Genomic DNA, 19238 nt, shown 5'->3' with positions numbered 1-19238 from the left:
GACCGTCTAAACTTGTTCTGTAAGAAAACAAGTCGACTTTAGGTGTGGTGACTCTGTAGTTCCAGCCAAATTTTTTATGTAATGGTTTAGATAGGGTGGGGATGGGTGAGAATATCTTGTTATATTGTTACAACTTTCTGTATCCCTTTTTGGGATGATTTTCTTTCACTATCATAAAAACCTTAGTCACTTGGACAGGAAGTGAGACGGCATCTTGCAGTAAGGCTAACAGAGGATGTAACCCTTCTTTTTTTCCCAATTGAAAACAAAACTTGCCCTGAATTTGGGTTAAAGTTGTAATAAGCAAATCTACATACAAGAGGCTTGTGTATTGTTACTTGAATCTTGGCCTGGTCTGTGTATTTCTTCCAGATTTGTGCATGGGTTCCTTTAATAAAGACCCCTCACTACTGTTCTCTCTCCTTGTGCAGAGTAACTGGTCCTGTAACCCCCAACCCTTTACCTGTTTTCCTAACAAGAAACAAACGGGCTATACATTACAGAATTAAAATATTACAGCTAGGGGTTTAAAGAGGAACTAAAGTTCCACTTTCAAAATCTGGAATCAAGCAGAATTGCAATTCATTGCAGAAAGACACAGACACTATCCTTTTTGCAATAAAACATACTTATCTATCTGATCGCTGTCGTCTTCTAAAAAAAACAGCTGAGCGTATGCAGCTCAGTATAGGAAGCCAGGATTCCTGGCATATCCTAGCTTCCATTGTGGCCGAATGAACTCATGCACGCCTGCTGCGGAAGTTGCCGAAGATCGAAACAAGAAGATGGCGGTGTCCTGTGACGGAAAGGGGACAGGTGACTTTATTTAAAAAGAAATGGGATCAGACAGGTAAGGTTATTTTATTGCAGACGGGACATAATCTATCCCATTTGCAACAGAGGACCTTCCTGATCACAATAGTTTAAAAAGTTCTGCTTTAATTGTTGAATTGTTTTTCAAGAATGCCAAGTTCCAAGTTCTAGATGTGAAACCCCATTTCCGTCCTGGATAGTTTTCTGCAGGCAGGCTGTAGTACTGGTTTACTTCCTATGTGAAATTGTTGGTGCCTCTTTAAAGGTTCTATGACCATCTTTTTCTTACTGGGGAAGGCTTGATTTTCTTGTTGGGATTGGGTGGAATCTGTCCAATGGTGACAATATAAGTCAGGCTTATATTGCAGTTTTGTCTGTATATAATCCAGGTTTATATTGTTGTCTGTGTCCTCCTACTTTGGTGTAATCCCTTGGGGCATTTCTTGTCCCATTATAACCAGGAGGGGTTATGACCTCCTAGGTGATGACCACGCTAAAAATCTCAGAGGTCTTTTCTTTTTCCTGTTTAATCTATAAATAAAAATATTTTTCTCTGGCTTTGGGCTTTTTGAGATTGAGTTTAGATTGAAGTTTAAGGATCATAAAACTTTTTGTACATGGTTTTTTAGACTTGTCCATATTCTTATCAAGGACAGAAAAACAATTAACTTTGTTAATATGAATTGCCTTTATTGATCATTTTTCCTTAATACAATATATTAAATGTCTTTGTGTTTCATTGAACTATAAGCAAATGCAAGCGATGTTCTTTTTTTCTTACAGAGTGGAACCCTGGAGGCCAATCCAAGCTGTGAAAATCGCGGACAAGGACCTTTTGGCTCCAATTACCAATTCCCATACACCACTTTGAGGAAACCACTTTCTCAAACCAGCATGGTGGACTGGGCCTCGAAGAACCTGAACATGCACACACAGGGTATCTTCCGAAGAAGAATATCAATTTCTAACATGCTCTCCTGGAATGGAGGCTCGATTAAGAAGCCCATGTTGATCACCAGTAATCGAGTTATCAAGAAAGAGGCTTGCGAGATGTTTAAGCTTGTTCAGATATACATGGGAGACCGCCAGGCCAGGACAGATAGAAATGAGGTGGCTTTGGTGTTGGTCACTAAGTGTTGGACCTTGCAGGGCTTACGGGATGAGTTGTACATGCAGCTGGTGAGACAAACCACCAACAACATGTCTTACAAGAGCCTGTCCCTTGGATGGGAGCTTATTGCCATCAGTTTGGGCTTCTTTTCACCATCTCCAAAGTTCCAGTCCTACTTGGAAGGCTACATCTACAGGCACCTGGAAGATGCAAGTGATCAGAACAGTAAGTGTTCACTTATTTTATACTTGTTACAATGGGCCTTATATAATAACCAGTTTCTAAAAGCAACCAGTGCATTAGGATTTTAGGTGTTGGAGCTTTATTTGTCTCTTTGAAACTAGTTTGGTAACTTTGAAATCGTGCTGCTTAATTTGCAAATATTATGCAATGGTTTTAAGGTCAGTTCAGACATTTGTGCTGTATTAATAGACTCCCAGCCTTTCATGTGCACTTTAAATGTTGGATCTCAGGTGACCCCTTGACAGTATACCTGGAGTACTGAATACAGGAGTATGGTAGTGCAGCACAAGTGTGAACAGCCCCATTCCCAAACATGTTCTGTAAATGCTTATTCCCAAGCAATAAAGCCACCCTGCAAAACACATACCTGTCAATAGTCCCATGCTTTCCACGACTGAATTGCCAGTTTGTTTTGCACTTATGGAATATGAAGCTGGAAGAGTAAAACTTCTGTTTCAGACGACAGTTGAACCTCTGTAGTAAAGTTGTACCGAGCTAGTTACCAGACTCCAACAGAGTTAAGCCTGTCCTTGCTCCTCTAAAGCTAAATTATCAGTTAATGGAAGACTAAAGCATCTATTGAAATGTGTTTTTGTATTAGACACTGTATATGCTTTGTGTTGTGTAGTGCTACACACAACATCTGGCTCTTATTATGTACAGTCTAGACTTGTCCTAGGTAAGTGTGTTTTTAGATAATTGCCCTTGTACATCACATCTGGCAGATAGTTTCCTTTTTATATTCACAGGATCACAATAATATGCCTATTTTATTTTGGAGAGTTATACTAAATATTAAGTTTCCTTTTTTTTAATTTTGGTGGGCCGGGGTGGCTTATCCTGGCCAACCTCAAATTTTTTAGAATGAAAATGCTTTGGTTTATGCAATGAACACAGAGCAATTTGCAAAGTGCAATAGCCTATAGTCACAGCCAGTCATTCTTATTTGTTTAGACTGAATAGGATGCACCATAAAGCACTGATATTGGAGTTAGAGCAGCACATCGTACAGGTGATTTACATCTGTGATTTGCAATGAGCTGTTGTGCTATACTGCACTGTCTAAATGAAGATTCAAGATCAACAGCACTGCAAACTTGGTTTTACTATATGCCTAGGTTTTGCTTTGAGCAGAATTATAGGGCCACTCCTTGTAATCAAAAGTCCAATGAATAAAATTAGGACAGATACATTTTAGGAAACTGGGTTTAAGAGACTTGTTTTGTTGCCCTTGATACCTACTTTTATAGAAAACCTATATAAAATGCAACAGTTTTCATGCATTTGGACCCCAGGCTCTATACAAAGTACAGAGATTGGATTTGAGCTAAGTACAAGAACATGGTAAAGAGGATTCTGGGAAAGTCTAACCTAAAACAGAAGTCTGTGGTCATGGGCTAGAGAATAAAAACAGTGAATTCTATTTATGGTAGTGCAAATACTGATTAAAAGGGAAATTCATTTTTTTCATGACTGCAAAGCAATTGTATCCCCGTTAACAAAGGATTTTGTGTAAGGCCTTGCATTTTGAACAATAATTTATCAATATGATCAGCGGTATATAAGTAGTCTGATCAATGTGTTATTGTTACCCTTAAATCTATGTATAGTTAGCATATTTCTATACAAGACCAGACTTATTTAAATATGTACTGGAAATATGCTCTAGATTCCATTTAAACACTTAGTCAGGTTCTTACCACCAGCAGTAAACAGCACTAGGTGCAATTAAAGCCTGTCAGTGCCCTGTAAGTAGGCAGCAGACTGTATAATTTGCTGGAACTCTATAATCAGAGGGCAACACATCCTCCTTATAAAGCGGGTTCTGTCCTTACACCAAGATCAAAATAAATGGGAAAAAAATGTCTCCTGCTATTTATGTACACTGTAATTATACAGCGGTGTCTATGCCAAGCTGCATATGGAAGGAACGTTTCTGGAGGTCTGAATCTGGTGACTGTGGATGGCTTGCAGTATATTTTTACACCTCTTTCAGATCTCCAGCTGGAAGTTTAAAGCTTCACTCTAGTCCAAATTAAAAGTCTTTGCCATAGTGCACAAACACCCAGTTTGGGGAACCCCATTATTTTATGTTTGTGTTGCAGGACATGTAGGCTCAAACACATCCACTTCAGGCTTTAAAGAAGTTTCTCTTGACACTCAAATTAAATGAGCAAAAGTTAGGAACACGTTCAGATGCAAAATTGGCTGATTCTTTCTTAGCAAAGTCTATGTAACAATTTTATTGGGTATCTGTGAACTCATATTGTCAATAGGCTTTGGGTTTAGCATTTAGATGAATCAAATTTTGCTTTCCAACATACACACAATGAAGTAGTGGTCAAGGGAATGTTTTATTCTGCTACAATAGAGCAATAGAGGGAGGAATCAATTAATCTATTGTGCTGCATTGTCTTGCTGTTCCAACCAGTCTGAAACATGTCCCCATTGAGTTCTGTTTCCTAATTCAGAACTATTGCAATGTATTTCATGGTTTCCTGTAGTAATGATGAAGCAGACATGTCTTATCAGATTTTAGGGTACTGGTCAGGGTACAGGTTAAGCAGCTGACCACATTTTGGAGGTACAAGCTCTAAGTCTGTTATCCTTACCTTCGTCACTGATCTTCAAAAGCAACCCATTGGGGGATTAATTGGAGATTACTATAGCTGAATTCCTCAAGATACCAGTTATTGGGTTGTCATGCTATTCCAATTGCTTCAAAACTTTCTGAGATACTGACCTATTAGCATGCAGATCATAAGGTCTTTAAGAACATTGAAGCTACAGATATCTGGGCAACTATCATTTGCAGGAGATCCACAGTAGTAGTCATGTTATTTCTCTTGCACTTCATCTTCACCTATTCAATAACGAATGTGTGTGTCGAGGGGACCCTACTTTTTTATACCAAGCTTCTCTAAAACTCAAAGATGTAACCTTTAATGTCACCACTTTTTGTGCTCTTGTCCATTCAAATACAAGGGATCCTGGTTTATCACTGTAGTGGAACAGACAGGTCTGGTCCAGCAAGTATATACATAGAGATCACTGGGATAGTCTATTGCTTACAGGTGGTTTGAGGTGAACCCTTATTCATTGCTATACAAAATAATATGAAGCAGATGTTGAACTGTAGAACCTCTGTAGGTTATTGGTACAACATGTTCGTTATCAAGCATGACCCGTGTGAAGTGAACTTAACATTTATTGTACCTGGATTATGTTTGACTTAACCTGCCTGTGCCTGTAATAGACATTGGTGTTTTTTTACTTGCCTGGAGATCTGTATTTGTGTAATCTAACATTATGTCCTGTAAGTGGGGATGACTCAAAGCATTCTCCTGTGTCATGTCCCAGTGCATGATGTATAGACCTGACCTATAATCCCATTTCAGTCTACAGTCACAAGGGAGGTGACGAACTCTGCCCGTCAGGTAAGAATGACAAACCTCTGTTACAGAGTTGGTGAAAAATGTCCTAATTGGCAACATTAGGAGGTTTAAGTGAATTATTCTACATTCCTGGGGACGTGTAGATGATTATTGTACTTGCCTAAGACCAGGTAGAATGGAACTGAAATCCTCACACTTGTATCATGGCCTGTAGTAGTAGTAGTAGTAGTAGTAGTAGTAGTAGTAGTAGTAATTTATATAGCGCCAACATATTATGCAGCGCTGTACATTAAATAGGGGTTGCAAATGACAGACAGAGACACAGGTAGAAGAGTGGACCCTGCCCCAAAAAGCTTACACTCTAAGAGATGGGGGAAGTAACACACAATAGTAATTAAAGCAGTCTTTCTTGACCTTTTTACATGAGTTAACCCTCAAAATAACTTTCAGGGAACTCCTACTATAATTATTATATCCACAGCTCACACTATATTAGCATTGTGGTCCAATGGGAAGAATGTCACCCTTACAGATAGCCAAAAAGATAGTTGGTGTTAGTTAAACTAAATTAGGAGACATGAATTGCCTATTGCCCGGGGGAATCCAGTTTATTATTATTAATAATAATAACCCTGATTGAGAAACACTCAAGTGTGGATAAGAGTTCCATCTGACCTTTATTATTGTACATGCACCCATTGGATATTTTCCTTTACTTTCTGTAAAGTGACAGGGTTGTATATGGGGGGAAAAAACTCCCCAGCCACGACGGCAATAAAAGACCCAACCTAGCTCTTTTTCACTCTATCCAAAACTAAAATATAAAGCATGGGCTGCATCTAAACTGCAATGGGGATGAACCATGAATAAACAAATCAATATCTTTCAGTATTGACTTGGGGTATCTAAGCATTAGTTTGCAATCCCTGTAAAATTCAAACTTTTTAGCAAAGTTTGAATTTCTGAAATCCAGCCGTGTCCCTGGAATATGTTATTGTGTTATATAAGCAAAAAAAATTATACACTGCAGCTATGGCAATAGAACATTGAAAGGTTGGGTGCTTTTAAATGGATTGAAACCTAATAAGCAAAATGTATTCTGTTAAAACTTTTCAGACCGTAGATATGGTGTCTGGATTAGTTTCCTTTGTGTAGACTTTTTTCCTTAATTTTTCGTGGACATCCTGCCAGTGACACGCTTACTGTCCTAGGGTGATAAATCAATCAATATACGGTATCTGATGCCAAACTGTCACACAAAGACTACTCTTTTGTTTCAGACTACAAACTCCTCCTGCTCTCTTCCTCTCCATTACTTAGAGGGGAGGTGTTTTCTTTAATATACAGATGGGGAAGCTAATAATGTTTACATTTTTCCGTAAAGAAAAACTTTACTTTTAGCTTTAAATGGTAGAGAAGTAGGAAAACCCCTAATATTTATCATATTTACTAGCTGTTTCCCACTAATGAGCTTTCCATTTACTTTCTGTCCTAGTAATGCAACACAAAATGAAGAAATATTTCCATAGAACTCAGAGTTGTATTTATATAAAATAGGGGATCTGATATTTAGCTGATGGGAATCAATTGCTGCCATTAAAAAACATGGACCTGGAATTTTCCCACCAGACTCCCTGTTTTATGGATAGAGCCATAGAATAAAATTTCTCCATTGCAATATTTCCCCTCGCCCTTTGCTATGAATATTAAAAAGAATTCGGCTCAGTAATTTTCTGCACTTGCTGATGTCCTTGCAACTTCAGATATATTATAATTGAGTTTAGACAGGAATGCAGGATGTGTCCATGATCAGGGCCATTAGGAATTTGTTCAGAAAACAATGCCAACATTACTGGATTCCATTCAAATTGCAGTAATCTATAACATCCAACTTCATCCAGTAATCTATAACTTCCAGATGATTTTAGATCTCTATTTCTATAGGCCTTGATTCTGTATGCTTTGGTTACTGTTTTATCTCAGTGTACTCCTTGATTGCTTTCCTTCATTAAACTTTAAATATAAAAAGAAAGAGAGAGCTTATTTTAGATTGGCTGCCTGGACTTAGCTTCTCTTGGCACATTTGTCAGTATTTCCTTTTACTCTTACTATACAAGTTATTATATGTTCAAGCAAGTGTAACCAACTTGTTGTGGGTCCTCTATAGAAGCTTGTCTACATTTATTATATAATAATATATATTACTCCCTTCAACAGCAGCAGTGGATCTCCAAATTATTTGAAGCACAAAACAGCTTTGCAAAGATTTTAGCAAACTTTATTGCAAATACCTAATATTAGTATCATTAATATTGTTGTTAATAATAATAAACAGCTCCAACATATTGCATAGTGCTGTATCTTTTTCTGTCAATAATAAAACACAGACTGTCCCATGGATCTCTACCTACAAACATGAGCGCTTAGTTGGAAGGTCTCACCAACTCTACTTAAGCATTCGGTGTGGGTAAAAAAATAAAAATAAATGAATGGTAGAAATTAGGAGCTAATAACATGAGTAGCAAGTAAGAATTCTGTACCTAAAAAGTCTACCCCCTCACAATGTTTATAAATCGTTATATTTGGCAGCTTTTAAAAAATAGTTGGCTGCTGGTGGGATCAGAAATTTTCTACTTCTTTATGGACTAGCCTGTGCAATTATTATATTTAAATCATTGATTATAGAAAATAATTCTTTCTAGAAGTTGCACTTTACTTTTCTACAACCCAGTTGTTTAGTGAGATATGATTTATCTAAGATAGCAAATATTGTGGTCATGATTTGGGTGCTAAGCTACTACTGACTTCTTCTTGCAGTTCTCCAGCGGATTCAGGAAGCCGAGGAGCTAAAGTCTAAGAAGCATTCGAAATCTCGAAAAAAGAGGAAGCAAAACGTAGAAGAAGAGGAAGGTAAATATTACATTGTCTGAGATTTGTGCCTGATTTTTTTTTTGTGTTTGTGCCTCAATGTGGTTCCTCCTCTTATGTTGTTGTGTTTTCTGGTTTCTCGGTCATGTGTACTAACCTGTAACTGCATGTTCAACAAACGTGGTTACAGCATGATACATGCATTGATTACAAATATTGCTAGGGGTCAATTTTCATAGCCTCCTCTGTAATATCTTGGATTATCTTTACTGAGTTATGATAATTGTTACCTGCAGTAATGACCATTCTTTTCACCAATGGGAGCTAAAAATAACAATCATTATGGCAAGCAAACATTTCCTTTAGCTCAGAGAAAATGGTAACTTCACGTTGAACGTAAAGCGTATCTAAACCTAAGAACAAGTATGTAATGTACTTAAACGTAGAGGTCATTGCACTGGTTTTCTTTTACAGGCTCTTCCCATTCTTTTCATTCATTGACTGTAACATCTTCCCTATTATAGGGTGACAATGCTCTTACTTTACTGTATATATAGAATAGTTGTGTTGTCACTCTTTGCTTGTGCTTATTTGGGCTATAGAACAGCGGTGGCCAACCTTTCGGACCTCACGGACCACTAAATTCATCATTTTAAATCTGCGGATCATTATTATTAATTTTTTTAAAAAGATAAATACATTTGTAAAATAATAATCTTCCTAATGGTGCTGACAAGGACTGTGGAGGCTCTGATTCATTGATCACCTCACGGTTAAGTGAAGAATTACTATTGTTACTATTATCATTAGTTGCATATCTTTGGTATTACTAAAGAAATGCAAAATATTTGTTTGCTTTTTCTCACTCCTTATGGGTTTCATTCAAATCTAAGACCGAACAAGAAATGATAGTTATCAAACTATTTGATGCCATTAAATATAACAGGTAAAGAAAATATACAGTTAAGGTCATATTTACCTAAAAAAGCATATGAGAAATAAACACATAAAATAAAACAATCGGATGAGAATCGGTATTGGTGGAGGGGGGTGACTGTTGTAATGGTGGAAACAATACTGAAGTGTACAGCTCGGCAATGGTTTCCTCATACAACCTAACACTACACTGACGTCACGCTGCGCCTCCCTTGTTTTTCCAACTCTAGTACAGTTCGTGAATTTAGTGCAATATAAAGGTGAAAATTGTCATTCAAAAATAAGAATTTATTAGAATATAATTTTTGTTATTATCAAAACATACCAGTTACAAAAAAATTCCACATTTTTTGTGGACCATCACTGCTTTAAGAACACACAGTAGGTGGTGCAGGACAGGTTTTAGCATTTATCAAACCAATCTATCAAAATGCTTAAAATATTTAAATGTTTTAAAGGATGCAAACGAGAGCAGTTCATTGTGTTGGTATACAGAAATTTTAAGCTTGGCCTTGCTTCTTCCCACCTTTTAAGGCACCATAAGTCATAAAGTCAGTCATTGGTGGCAGAAAAGTTAATCTTTTTCAGTATAGTGATGTCCTTGATTTGGAGAGTTTTATGTCTAGTTCATGGTGTACTCAGACGTGTTATGTAACGTCATGCCCCATCTCTGATTGGAAAAAGTGTAAAATCCTCTGCAAATGAATGATGACCTGCACAATAAGCAATCATCAGATAGCCTGATCTCCGGAGTTGGTCACACTGGCATAGTCCACTCTTATGAACAGAAGAGGGACAAAGTGAAATAAAACCTGCCCAAACCTGGAAAATTAGGTGGATTATGATGAAAAATGCATATTGTCCAATCCTCAAAATAGCCTCAAAATTAAGTCTTCTACTGGCTCTCATGATGTTCCAACTAAGTATCTGCCTGGTCAATTAGACCCAAAGGGAGATATGAAGAACATGGAGGCTCATCATCCCCACCATCTCAGGTTTTTATTTAATTTTAAGTGTTTGGCTTGATTCCCTTCAATGTTTTGAATTTTTCTATTGATTCTTCTTGATGTTTCCCGACTATAGAGAAGCTTAAGAGGTAAATATACATTTCACAGCAAACACAGAGATTAGCACGTAACTTTTTGCTGTCTGTACATCTGGTATTTTTTTAAATGCAGTTTTGCCAAAGTTATCTCTACTTCTGCATTTTTTTTTTTGCAACCAATATGTAAAAATATTGTGCAATCTGCAATGTTTCTTTTTTTTAGTATATTGTATGTAAGGTCTGAGTGTATACAGTCTACTTATAGTCTAAGTTTATTGCTGTATCCCTGTAGGATACCTGACCATTTTGAGTGTATTCACAAGATTGACATTGCCTTTAGTACAGGAAGAGGAAGAGGGATCAGAAAGAAATTGTGATCCTTTTGTCAGCCTGGTCCACGTAAAATAATAAAACTCCTTGTTGGATGTGGAATGCTTACAGGTACTCTGCAAAGCCATGTGGTCTGCAGTGGAGTAATGTCCATCTTACATATATGAATCACCATGTCAGGTCTCTGGGGTCAGGCCACTTTCCAATTGTTCATATAATCTCAAGTTCTCAGTGGGGAATTCTTAGTTATTTATGGTTCTGTAGCTTGTCACATTAAGCACCCCCCTGGGAAACTCCTGTTGTCTCCTCTTCCTTAAAATCTTCTTTGTGTAATGATGACGGAGTGCAGTCTCATGTGTCTTGTTGAAATGAAGTAAAGTTATATAATGCATGTGATGAAGCCGTACTCCATTCACCACCCATAAAAATAGATTTCCTTACATTAATAGAAGGCAATGCATTTTGGGAGTCGTAAGCGCATTATTCTAAATGTTTTTACCGTTAGAGTGCAAAGGAGGGGTTCATTCACTCATTTAAGTTTAACGTATCTAGACTTTTCTAAATAATATCATTTTAGTCTCATTTCCTGTGTCTTATGTCTCTTACTTTTCCTCTGCTCCAGGGCTTTTAACACTTACTGGGACCATGTGGTCCCATCTTCTGACTCCCACATTACTACTGGACATTGTATGCCTGTTTGCCCCACCACTCTGTGTCCTGTATTATTGTAGGGTTCAGAAGGTGAGACCATGGTATTCCTGTGCCCCCCAGCACACTCCGGTCCCATCTTCCGACCCCTACATTACTACAGGACAATAAACCTGTGCCCCCCAGCACACTCCGGTCCCATCTTCCGACCCCTACATTACTACAGGACAATAAACCTGTGCCCCCCACCACACTGCCGTCCCATCTTCTGACCCCTACATTACTACAGGACTTAGTGTGACAGGGGGCACAGGTATACTCTGATCCCATCTTCCGACTCCTAAATTACTACATAACTTAGTATACCTGTGCCCCCCACCACACTCTGGTTCCATCTTCCGACCCCTACATTACTACATGACAATATACTTGTGCCCCCCACCACACTCTGATCCCATCCTCCGACCCCTACATTACTACATGACAATATACCCGTGCCCCCCACCACACTCCGGTCCCATCTTCTGACCCCTACATTACTACAGGACATACTACACCTTTATAGTACACCTTTGCATTCCACCAAACTGTGGTTCCTTTTTCCAGCCCATACATTGCTCCATGACATAGGATGTCTGTCTCCCCCCTCCACCACATTGTGTTTCACTCTCCAATCCCTGTTTTACTCCAGGACGTAGTATTGATAAGAGGATTGGAGGAATAGTCATCAGACAGTCCTGAAAGTATTGAATGCTATAGAACCTGCAGCATGGAAATGTAGAAAAGCTAGGTGACATGGGGCACTGCAGAGTATAAAAGTATGAAAAGTGGAATCAAGAACAACCAAATTTTAGAGATACTGTAACAAGCCTTTTTTCTGTAAACTTCATAGCTTTCTTATGACCTATGTGAGATGTACTTTTTGCCCTTGGGTAAATAGATACCAGGAATTCAGCTGACAAAAGTAATTTTTCCTTTGTGTTGATAACAACTGAACTTATTCTGATCTTAACCAGCTCATATGTCAAACTTGTTCACTCCCTATGGACCCAGAGCATTTTTTGCATTTCTGTTACAGACCTGTTGATTTGGTAATGCTTTTATATATCATAGGTACTTAATTGATAGAGTTCTCTTTTTATGATATGACTATAATCCCTAACAGGAGATTGATTCGTAGGGCTCTGCATCAGTAGGTGTTCACTTTTAAGGCTTTATTAGGCAAATTCCTACCAAGTGATGCCTGGATATTCTTCACACTTGAGAAAATGTAAGCGGTGCACCGTTTAATCCGCATAACTGTGGTTGTCATGGTCTTACAAGCAGCATTTGCGGTTACTACAAACATTACAAGTTAAAAGCAAATATTTCTTTCAGTTTTGTGTCTGATCAGCCTGCAGAGTGAGGAGGTTGCTAGCTGCTCCTCTCGGGATTACAATGCGGCGGTTGAGCTCATCGCTGTGGAATGCGGCAATCCACTCTGTCCTTTCTATACGCTCATCTCCCATTCATTATTGAAGTATTCCTTTCAGTGCCTGACATACCTACATTAAGCAGAGGATAATGAAGTGCGGAACCCTGTGCTCCGGCCTCCTATCGTTTCCCATATCGCCAATCATTGATATCTGCTTTCTTTTTAAAGAAGTAACTTTATACATTTCATTCCTTAAGGTGTATAAAGGGGAATGTGAATTCTTCTTATTATCTTTAAATGTAAACATAAAAATACCATCTGCTTGATAAAAATAAGCTTTTCAATACGTGGTAACATTTAGGAACCTTGTTCTTTGTAATATTAGTTATTAAGTATTATTGTATGTAAACTTGGAGGCTGGCATGTTTGCTGTTTATATACTCAAGTTCTACTTTCTGCTTTGCAGTGCTGCATGAAGGATTTGCAGCAACACATATAGGGCAAACACTTACCAGCTGGAGAACAGGCAGCATAAAGCATGTAAGTGGGACATTCTCTCGGTGCAAAATTCTATTGACAGCAAGAGAGCAGTGGAGCCACTTACCAGCTGGAGAATGGGCAACATAAAGCAGGTATGTGGCTCCATTGCTTTTTTTGCTGGCAATAGAATTTTGCACCGAGAGAATGTCCCACTTACCTGCTTTATGTTGCCCGTTCTCCAACTGGTAAGTGGCTCCATTGCTCTCTTGCTGGCAATAGAATTCTACACCGGGAGCAATGTCCCGCTCATCCAACCAGTGAGCAAGTGATACATGCAATATGAGCATATGCCCAACATATGCCATGTATCAGGTATGTATTGCCCCCTATATGTTCCCCATGGCAATCCTCATCCTTCATGCCAGGTAATGCTACCTTTGGGAAGGCGCTACATGCAGCTTTTTCTGGTGGTAGCTCCAAAGAAAAGGAATAGGGGGATCAGTGAGTGGTACAACTACTGCTCACTGGCACCGGTTGTCAAACATGCAGACATTGGTTCTATACGAACCAGTATGCGTGACCAATTGACTGGCAAGGTCCCAACCCCGGGGAGCAGTGCGGGGTCTGAATTGGCCCTGATTAAACTGATCAACTAAAAACCAGAGCTAGTGGTAATCTCTAATATATTCAATCCATATACTAGCAAAAGATTTAAGGTCAAGGACATTGAAGACAAAGAAAAGCCAATAAATAGCTTGTGACCAGCTTGCCTGTTTCTAATTCACAGAACGGGATTGGGGATGCTTTCCAAAAGCTTGTCAGTCTAATGTACTGAACCTTTTAGAGCTAATTGGCCATTGGAGTATAACATCAATTACTTCCAATAATTAAGCCTATTGTGTTTGTGTCCAGTTATGGGTTTTTTTTTTTCTATTCCATGAAAACGTTAAGACATCGCATCTGAACTGTTTTATTAATCCTCCTTTATGAATAATAAAAGCAGCTGAACCTATGAAATGATTGTTGTTCTTGGCTTTCTATATCTCTCAAGTGGTCAGTTAGTGGTGCTGCTCAGTAATGACCCTCCTATATCGGCAGAGAGCATGTGACTGATGCCTTGGCATTTCCCAAATAAAGCCTCGCCATCAGATGCCATTCATATGTATTGAGAACTATGTTAAAGTACTATATTACACTAGCAGGTGTAAAGTGCTGGTTCAATCCACTTTAACATCCAAAAGCCAAAAAGTAATTTTTGGGTTGATTAAATATCTAGAAAAGTTTTCTTTCCCAAGTATCACCTTATTTCCATGATGCTTAATTTGCAAATCTGATCTGTGCATTGTTTTTTTTTTTCCAGGTCTACCCATCAGCACCTATGCCAAATATTGCTATCGAAAACTGCAAAAAGTTGCAATTACAGGAGGAAAGAAGGTAAGAACCTTTCTGGAATGGGTATATATGTTTGTGTGATATAAATACCCGCTACTGGTTTACTAAATGATTGCAAAACAAATGTAATGCAACAGTCATGTGCAAGTTCTGGTTGGATTTCCAGGACAATATTAAATGATAAAAGACAGACGTTACAGATGAAATATCCTTGCCAGGGGGTTACACCAACACTGCAAAGGTTAATTGCTCATTTTTATCTATGGTTAAATTAAAAATCCAATGAATTGCAACAGACTTTTCTTTTTGGCATCAGTCAGAGACATTTTGATATCATCATAGACAATGCTGGATCAGTAGTCCTGCATTGCAAGAGATGATGCTGAGGACCCACCTATGATCTGGAGGGCACCAGCTGCCAGGAAAGCCTAAAGCGGGTAAAGAACCCCCACTGCAAGGTAATTTTCAAATATCCCCGAATTTCAGCTTTAATGAATGCTCGTTGTGGTTGTCAGGCCAGGTCACACTTCATCACTGTATTCTGCAGTTCTTTTTTTGCATTGGAATAAGTTCTGTAATGTAAGCTCTCCTCTTCCTGTGTCAGTTTGTATTTCTTTGACACTTGCTACCCCTATTTAATGTACAGCACTGCGTCATATGTTGGTGCTATATAAATACTGTTTAATAATAAGGCATCCCTTTACAAATAAAAAGGCTGCATTCCCTTGAAAATTGCATTTTTTGCAATGGTTTTTAATGACAGCATGGCACTGAGCACCTTTTCAGAAGGAAATGACAGCAATGCCAACCTTCACGTTCTCAGGGTTTTTTGAAGTCTTGCATTGTTTGGTAAACCCGAAACAAGATTGGATTTAGAAGAAATTAGACTACACAGTGATGTGATTGTGTACATAGTGACTTGGAATTTAAGTTAGACCTTTTGAAAGTGGCAGAGTTTACCGAGCAATGTAATCATCGTATTTCTGAGTAAATAAAGTGACGGTGACATTTTGTTTCTCTGTAGAAACGCCATTCAGGCTGGGAGGTTTCTGAATGTGACAGTTCCTAAATGGTCTCTTTTGTCTGAGCTGTCTCATCCCATTAAAAGTTTACAGTATGGAATCTCAAGTGACCTATTTCTTCTAACAGATAAATGTCGCTTTCTTCTTCAAGCCCAATTTCAGAGAAGTGTGTGAGCCAGAATCACTATCAGATCTGTCTGTGATTTAACCTCTTCATTAGAGAGAAGTTATAGGGTGCTTGTATCATTGGGGCGATAGATGTTCCTTCACCACTTTTCTATTGCTAGTACTGTTCCAGCAGTTACAGATTCGGTCACTTCCTTTGCTTGTGACAACCTGCCACTGGAATAGGAAGTAAATGGGACAAGAAGCCTCCTAGATTGTAAGCTCTTCAGGGCACGGTTCTCTCCTCCTCCTGTATCTGTCTATTATTTGCAACCCCTATTGAATGTACAGCGCTGTGAAATATGTTAGCGCTATATAAATCCTGTTTTAATATTAATAATGTACATATTCCTCCTGAGTGGGGACACGGACAACCACCAAATCCTTATGAACAAAGCCGGTTTTGGCTGTTGATCCAAATGACAGCACTGTTAGCTAAGTGGTTGTCATTTGCTAGCTCATTGCAGCACAAAGCTTGGCAGCCATCAATCTCCTGCTCCTACTATCTACTAAGAACAACCGCCCTTCTTGGTCAATTTTTTAGTCCAGATCAACCAAGATATGCCCCTGTTTTATTACAATTTTGCTAAAATCAATCAATTATTAATCTATTAAAAAGTTCTATAGTTTGGCTAAGTACACACGTGCAATAATTGTTGTTGGAAAACGAACGATTAACGACCGATCCATGATTGTTCACGATTATTTTGAACGATCATATTGTGCACAAATCTGTACATGCTGAAATGATATGATCATTCAAATATAATCCACTAATAATGTACACACATTAGAGGTGATCGTCTGAACCATGAAAGTGACATGTAAAGGAGAAAGTGTATCACCGAACAATCAACGATCACTGAACGACCGTACACACAATAGAGAGCGAACGATCATCGCATAATCAGATCCGCTGGGGCGGTTGTTCGTTTCCAGCGACATTTCTCATTCATCGGCGTCGTTGTGCACTATTTTTGTTCATAATTACCGGCCGATCGGTTGTTAATCGTCGTTTCCAACTAAAATTATTGCACGTGTGTACATAGCCTTTGGCTTTAGACCTGCAACAAATATCCCCATTGGAAGATGTCATCTGTTTTGGTGACAACTGGGAAATTGTAAATTTACCCTCATTTTCTGTGCAACGTTTAAATTTTACATAACCTGGAAAAACAGGACTTGGTTTGATACACTTCATTTTATAATGTATTAAATAAATGAATACATAGTCTCAGGTTGTCCTGCAAGATTCTTAACTTAAGGCAAGAAAAGTTTACTACCCAGATCAAACAATCCAATCCCTGTCGTAGTTTTTAAATTGCTGCAAAACAGCCAAATATTCTGATTTTCTGATGTTTTACTGGACTTAATGCTTGAAATAAACTGGACCTGGTTGTATTGGGTCAGCTTGTGTTGCTCATCACTAACACAACGTTGAAGGGAAGATGAATCTTTGTTTCCCAACCTCGGATGGGCTCCGGTCCATGAAAGAGTTGTGGTTTAGTTCATATGATTTATTTTGCTTGGGGTTTCATTGTGGATTTTAAGATCCCCATTTATGGGCATGTCATTAAGTCTCAGCTGGGGTACAATTCGGAGAGATGCGCCTCCTGCCAAGACTTTGCGTGCTGTTGTCACCAGCAGAGTATGGAGTGGGGGGATTCTCAGTATGTGACATAACCATCAGCATTCTATGCTTTTTACACATCATTGCCAAAAACGTTCCCAGGTGCTCATAAGTTGTTCCTATTTTTTTTTCATTAGTAATTACAAGCATAAAGTAGAAAAAGTTTTGCATTTCTAGACATGACAGTTTTTTTTATTTTCTACAGTGAATGTTGGCTTTGAACAAACATCACTGTTCTCCATGATTTCCTGTGGTGTCCTGTATGATTGTTGCAAACACCATGGGCCATCTTAGGCTACGTACACACGTGCAATGGTCCTCCGATAATCGTCTCAGGGCTGATATTGAATGAGAAACTTGCGTGTGTACAGTGCTTGTCAGTTCATCATCTGAACGACCGTCCTGGTGGATCCACAGACGATGAATGATCATAATGCAAGTGAAAGGGGAGAGAGCACAGCGGGGTGCTGCTCCATCATTCTCTCCATAGAGCAGAATAGTGCTGTATGTTACAGTGCTCGATCATGCATCATGCAGTCATTTGTCATTGGAAAGGATCGTGAAAGATCCTTTCCAACGTCAATTATTATATGCACACATGTAACATAGCCTTAGGGGATTGTAAACAAGAAGTGATCAAGTGAAGATCACATTGATAATCTGGTGATTTGATGATCTTTTCAGCTAAATGCAACTTTTATAAATATCTAGAAGCAAAAAATTCTAAGAAATAATTTCTTTTTTTTCGTGCACGAGCAGTTCACCCCTTTTATCAATAGCATTCTACGTGTTCCGTGCTTCCTCCATCTTTTTATTTTCCCCGTGCTCTAAGAGCTGTCATCACTGGTCTAGGCCAGTTTAAACAATGGTCCTTTTACATTCAGCAATCTGCTTTGTATTGCTAATTGTCTCTAGCATGTGTATGACAATCCCCCATACTGGTGAATTGAGGAACGATGGAGCCGAAATGACTGCTGTACTTTCCTATTGAGCAGAGTAAAGGGGTGCCGCTTGTCTGCTCCCCCCCCCCCACACCCCTATTAATAGAATAGTGCTTTGTGTACAGCATTCATTTGTTCTCCAGTCACTGGAAATGATCATGAAAAATTGATTCCAATGATCTAAATCTGACATCTGTTCAGGACTTTACGCGGAACTAAACCCAACTAAAAAAAAAAAAAAATTCAATACCCAATAATAAGCTGGAAAAAAAAAAACCACACCTTTAGTCCTGCAGATCTGTCTATACCAGGGGTCAGCAACCTTTTGAGTCGAAAGAGCCAAAAATTACAATTTACAAAATTTCAAAGTTTTTAAAGAGCCGCAAAAATTTTTCTTGCCATCAATAAATAGTACTCGCATAAATAAAGTTTTTTGATAAAAAAAAAACTAATCTATTTATTCATAAGAAAAAATATCTATTTATTCATATATAAGTAGTGTTTTTCACAACAAATTAGAAAATATATATGTCTATACGTCAGGAGGTTTCTTCATTTGGGTCCCGGTATCCATCTTCGGCCGGCCTAACATCATCTTTTCTCATTTTCCTGGTATTTCTTTCTGCATCACCCGATCTCCCATTGCACAGGTTCAAGATTGAGTGACGTTGATTGGGAAAGAAGGGATAAAAGGGAGCAGCCAGGATACCTGTAGGTATGCGTAGGTAGAGCTGGACGTAGGTATCCCGGGAGGCTTTGCACTCGCGCTTCTATTCCCAGAAAAGGGGAGGTGCTGCACCCTTTC

The 19238-nt window shown here is 38.6% G+C and overlaps 1 protein-coding gene across 4 annotated transcripts in view; it reads left to right on the top strand.

Moving 5' to 3' along the window:
• The window catches only part of LOC140325670 (rho GTPase-activating protein 39-like), an 86279-nt gene that overhangs the window by 55168 nt on the left and 11873 nt on the right, over window positions 1-19238 (top strand). For 3 of the 4 annotated variants that reach the window (XM_072403631.1, XM_072403634.1, XM_072403633.1), the window contains 3 exons: window positions 1597-2149; window positions 8380-8472; window positions 14644-14717. In XM_072403631.1, coding sequence (XP_072259732.1) covers window positions 1597-2149; window positions 8380-8472; window positions 14644-14717 — 720 coding nt within the window. The remainder of the gene's footprint in view (window positions 1-1596; window positions 2150-8379; window positions 8473-14643; window positions 14718-19238) is intronic. The other variant, XM_072403632.1, reaches the window with a different exon arrangement.

The sequence above is a fragment of the Pyxicephalus adspersus genome, chromosome 3 (genome assembly GCF_032062135.1).
Source record: "Pyxicephalus adspersus chromosome 3, UCB_Pads_2.0, whole genome shotgun sequence".
In the NCBI taxonomy this organism is placed as follows: Eukaryota; Metazoa; Chordata; class Amphibia; order Anura; family Pyxicephalidae; genus Pyxicephalus; species Pyxicephalus adspersus.
Note: the sequence above shows the minus strand (reverse complement) of the source record. Positions and strands in the feature narration are given on the sequence as shown.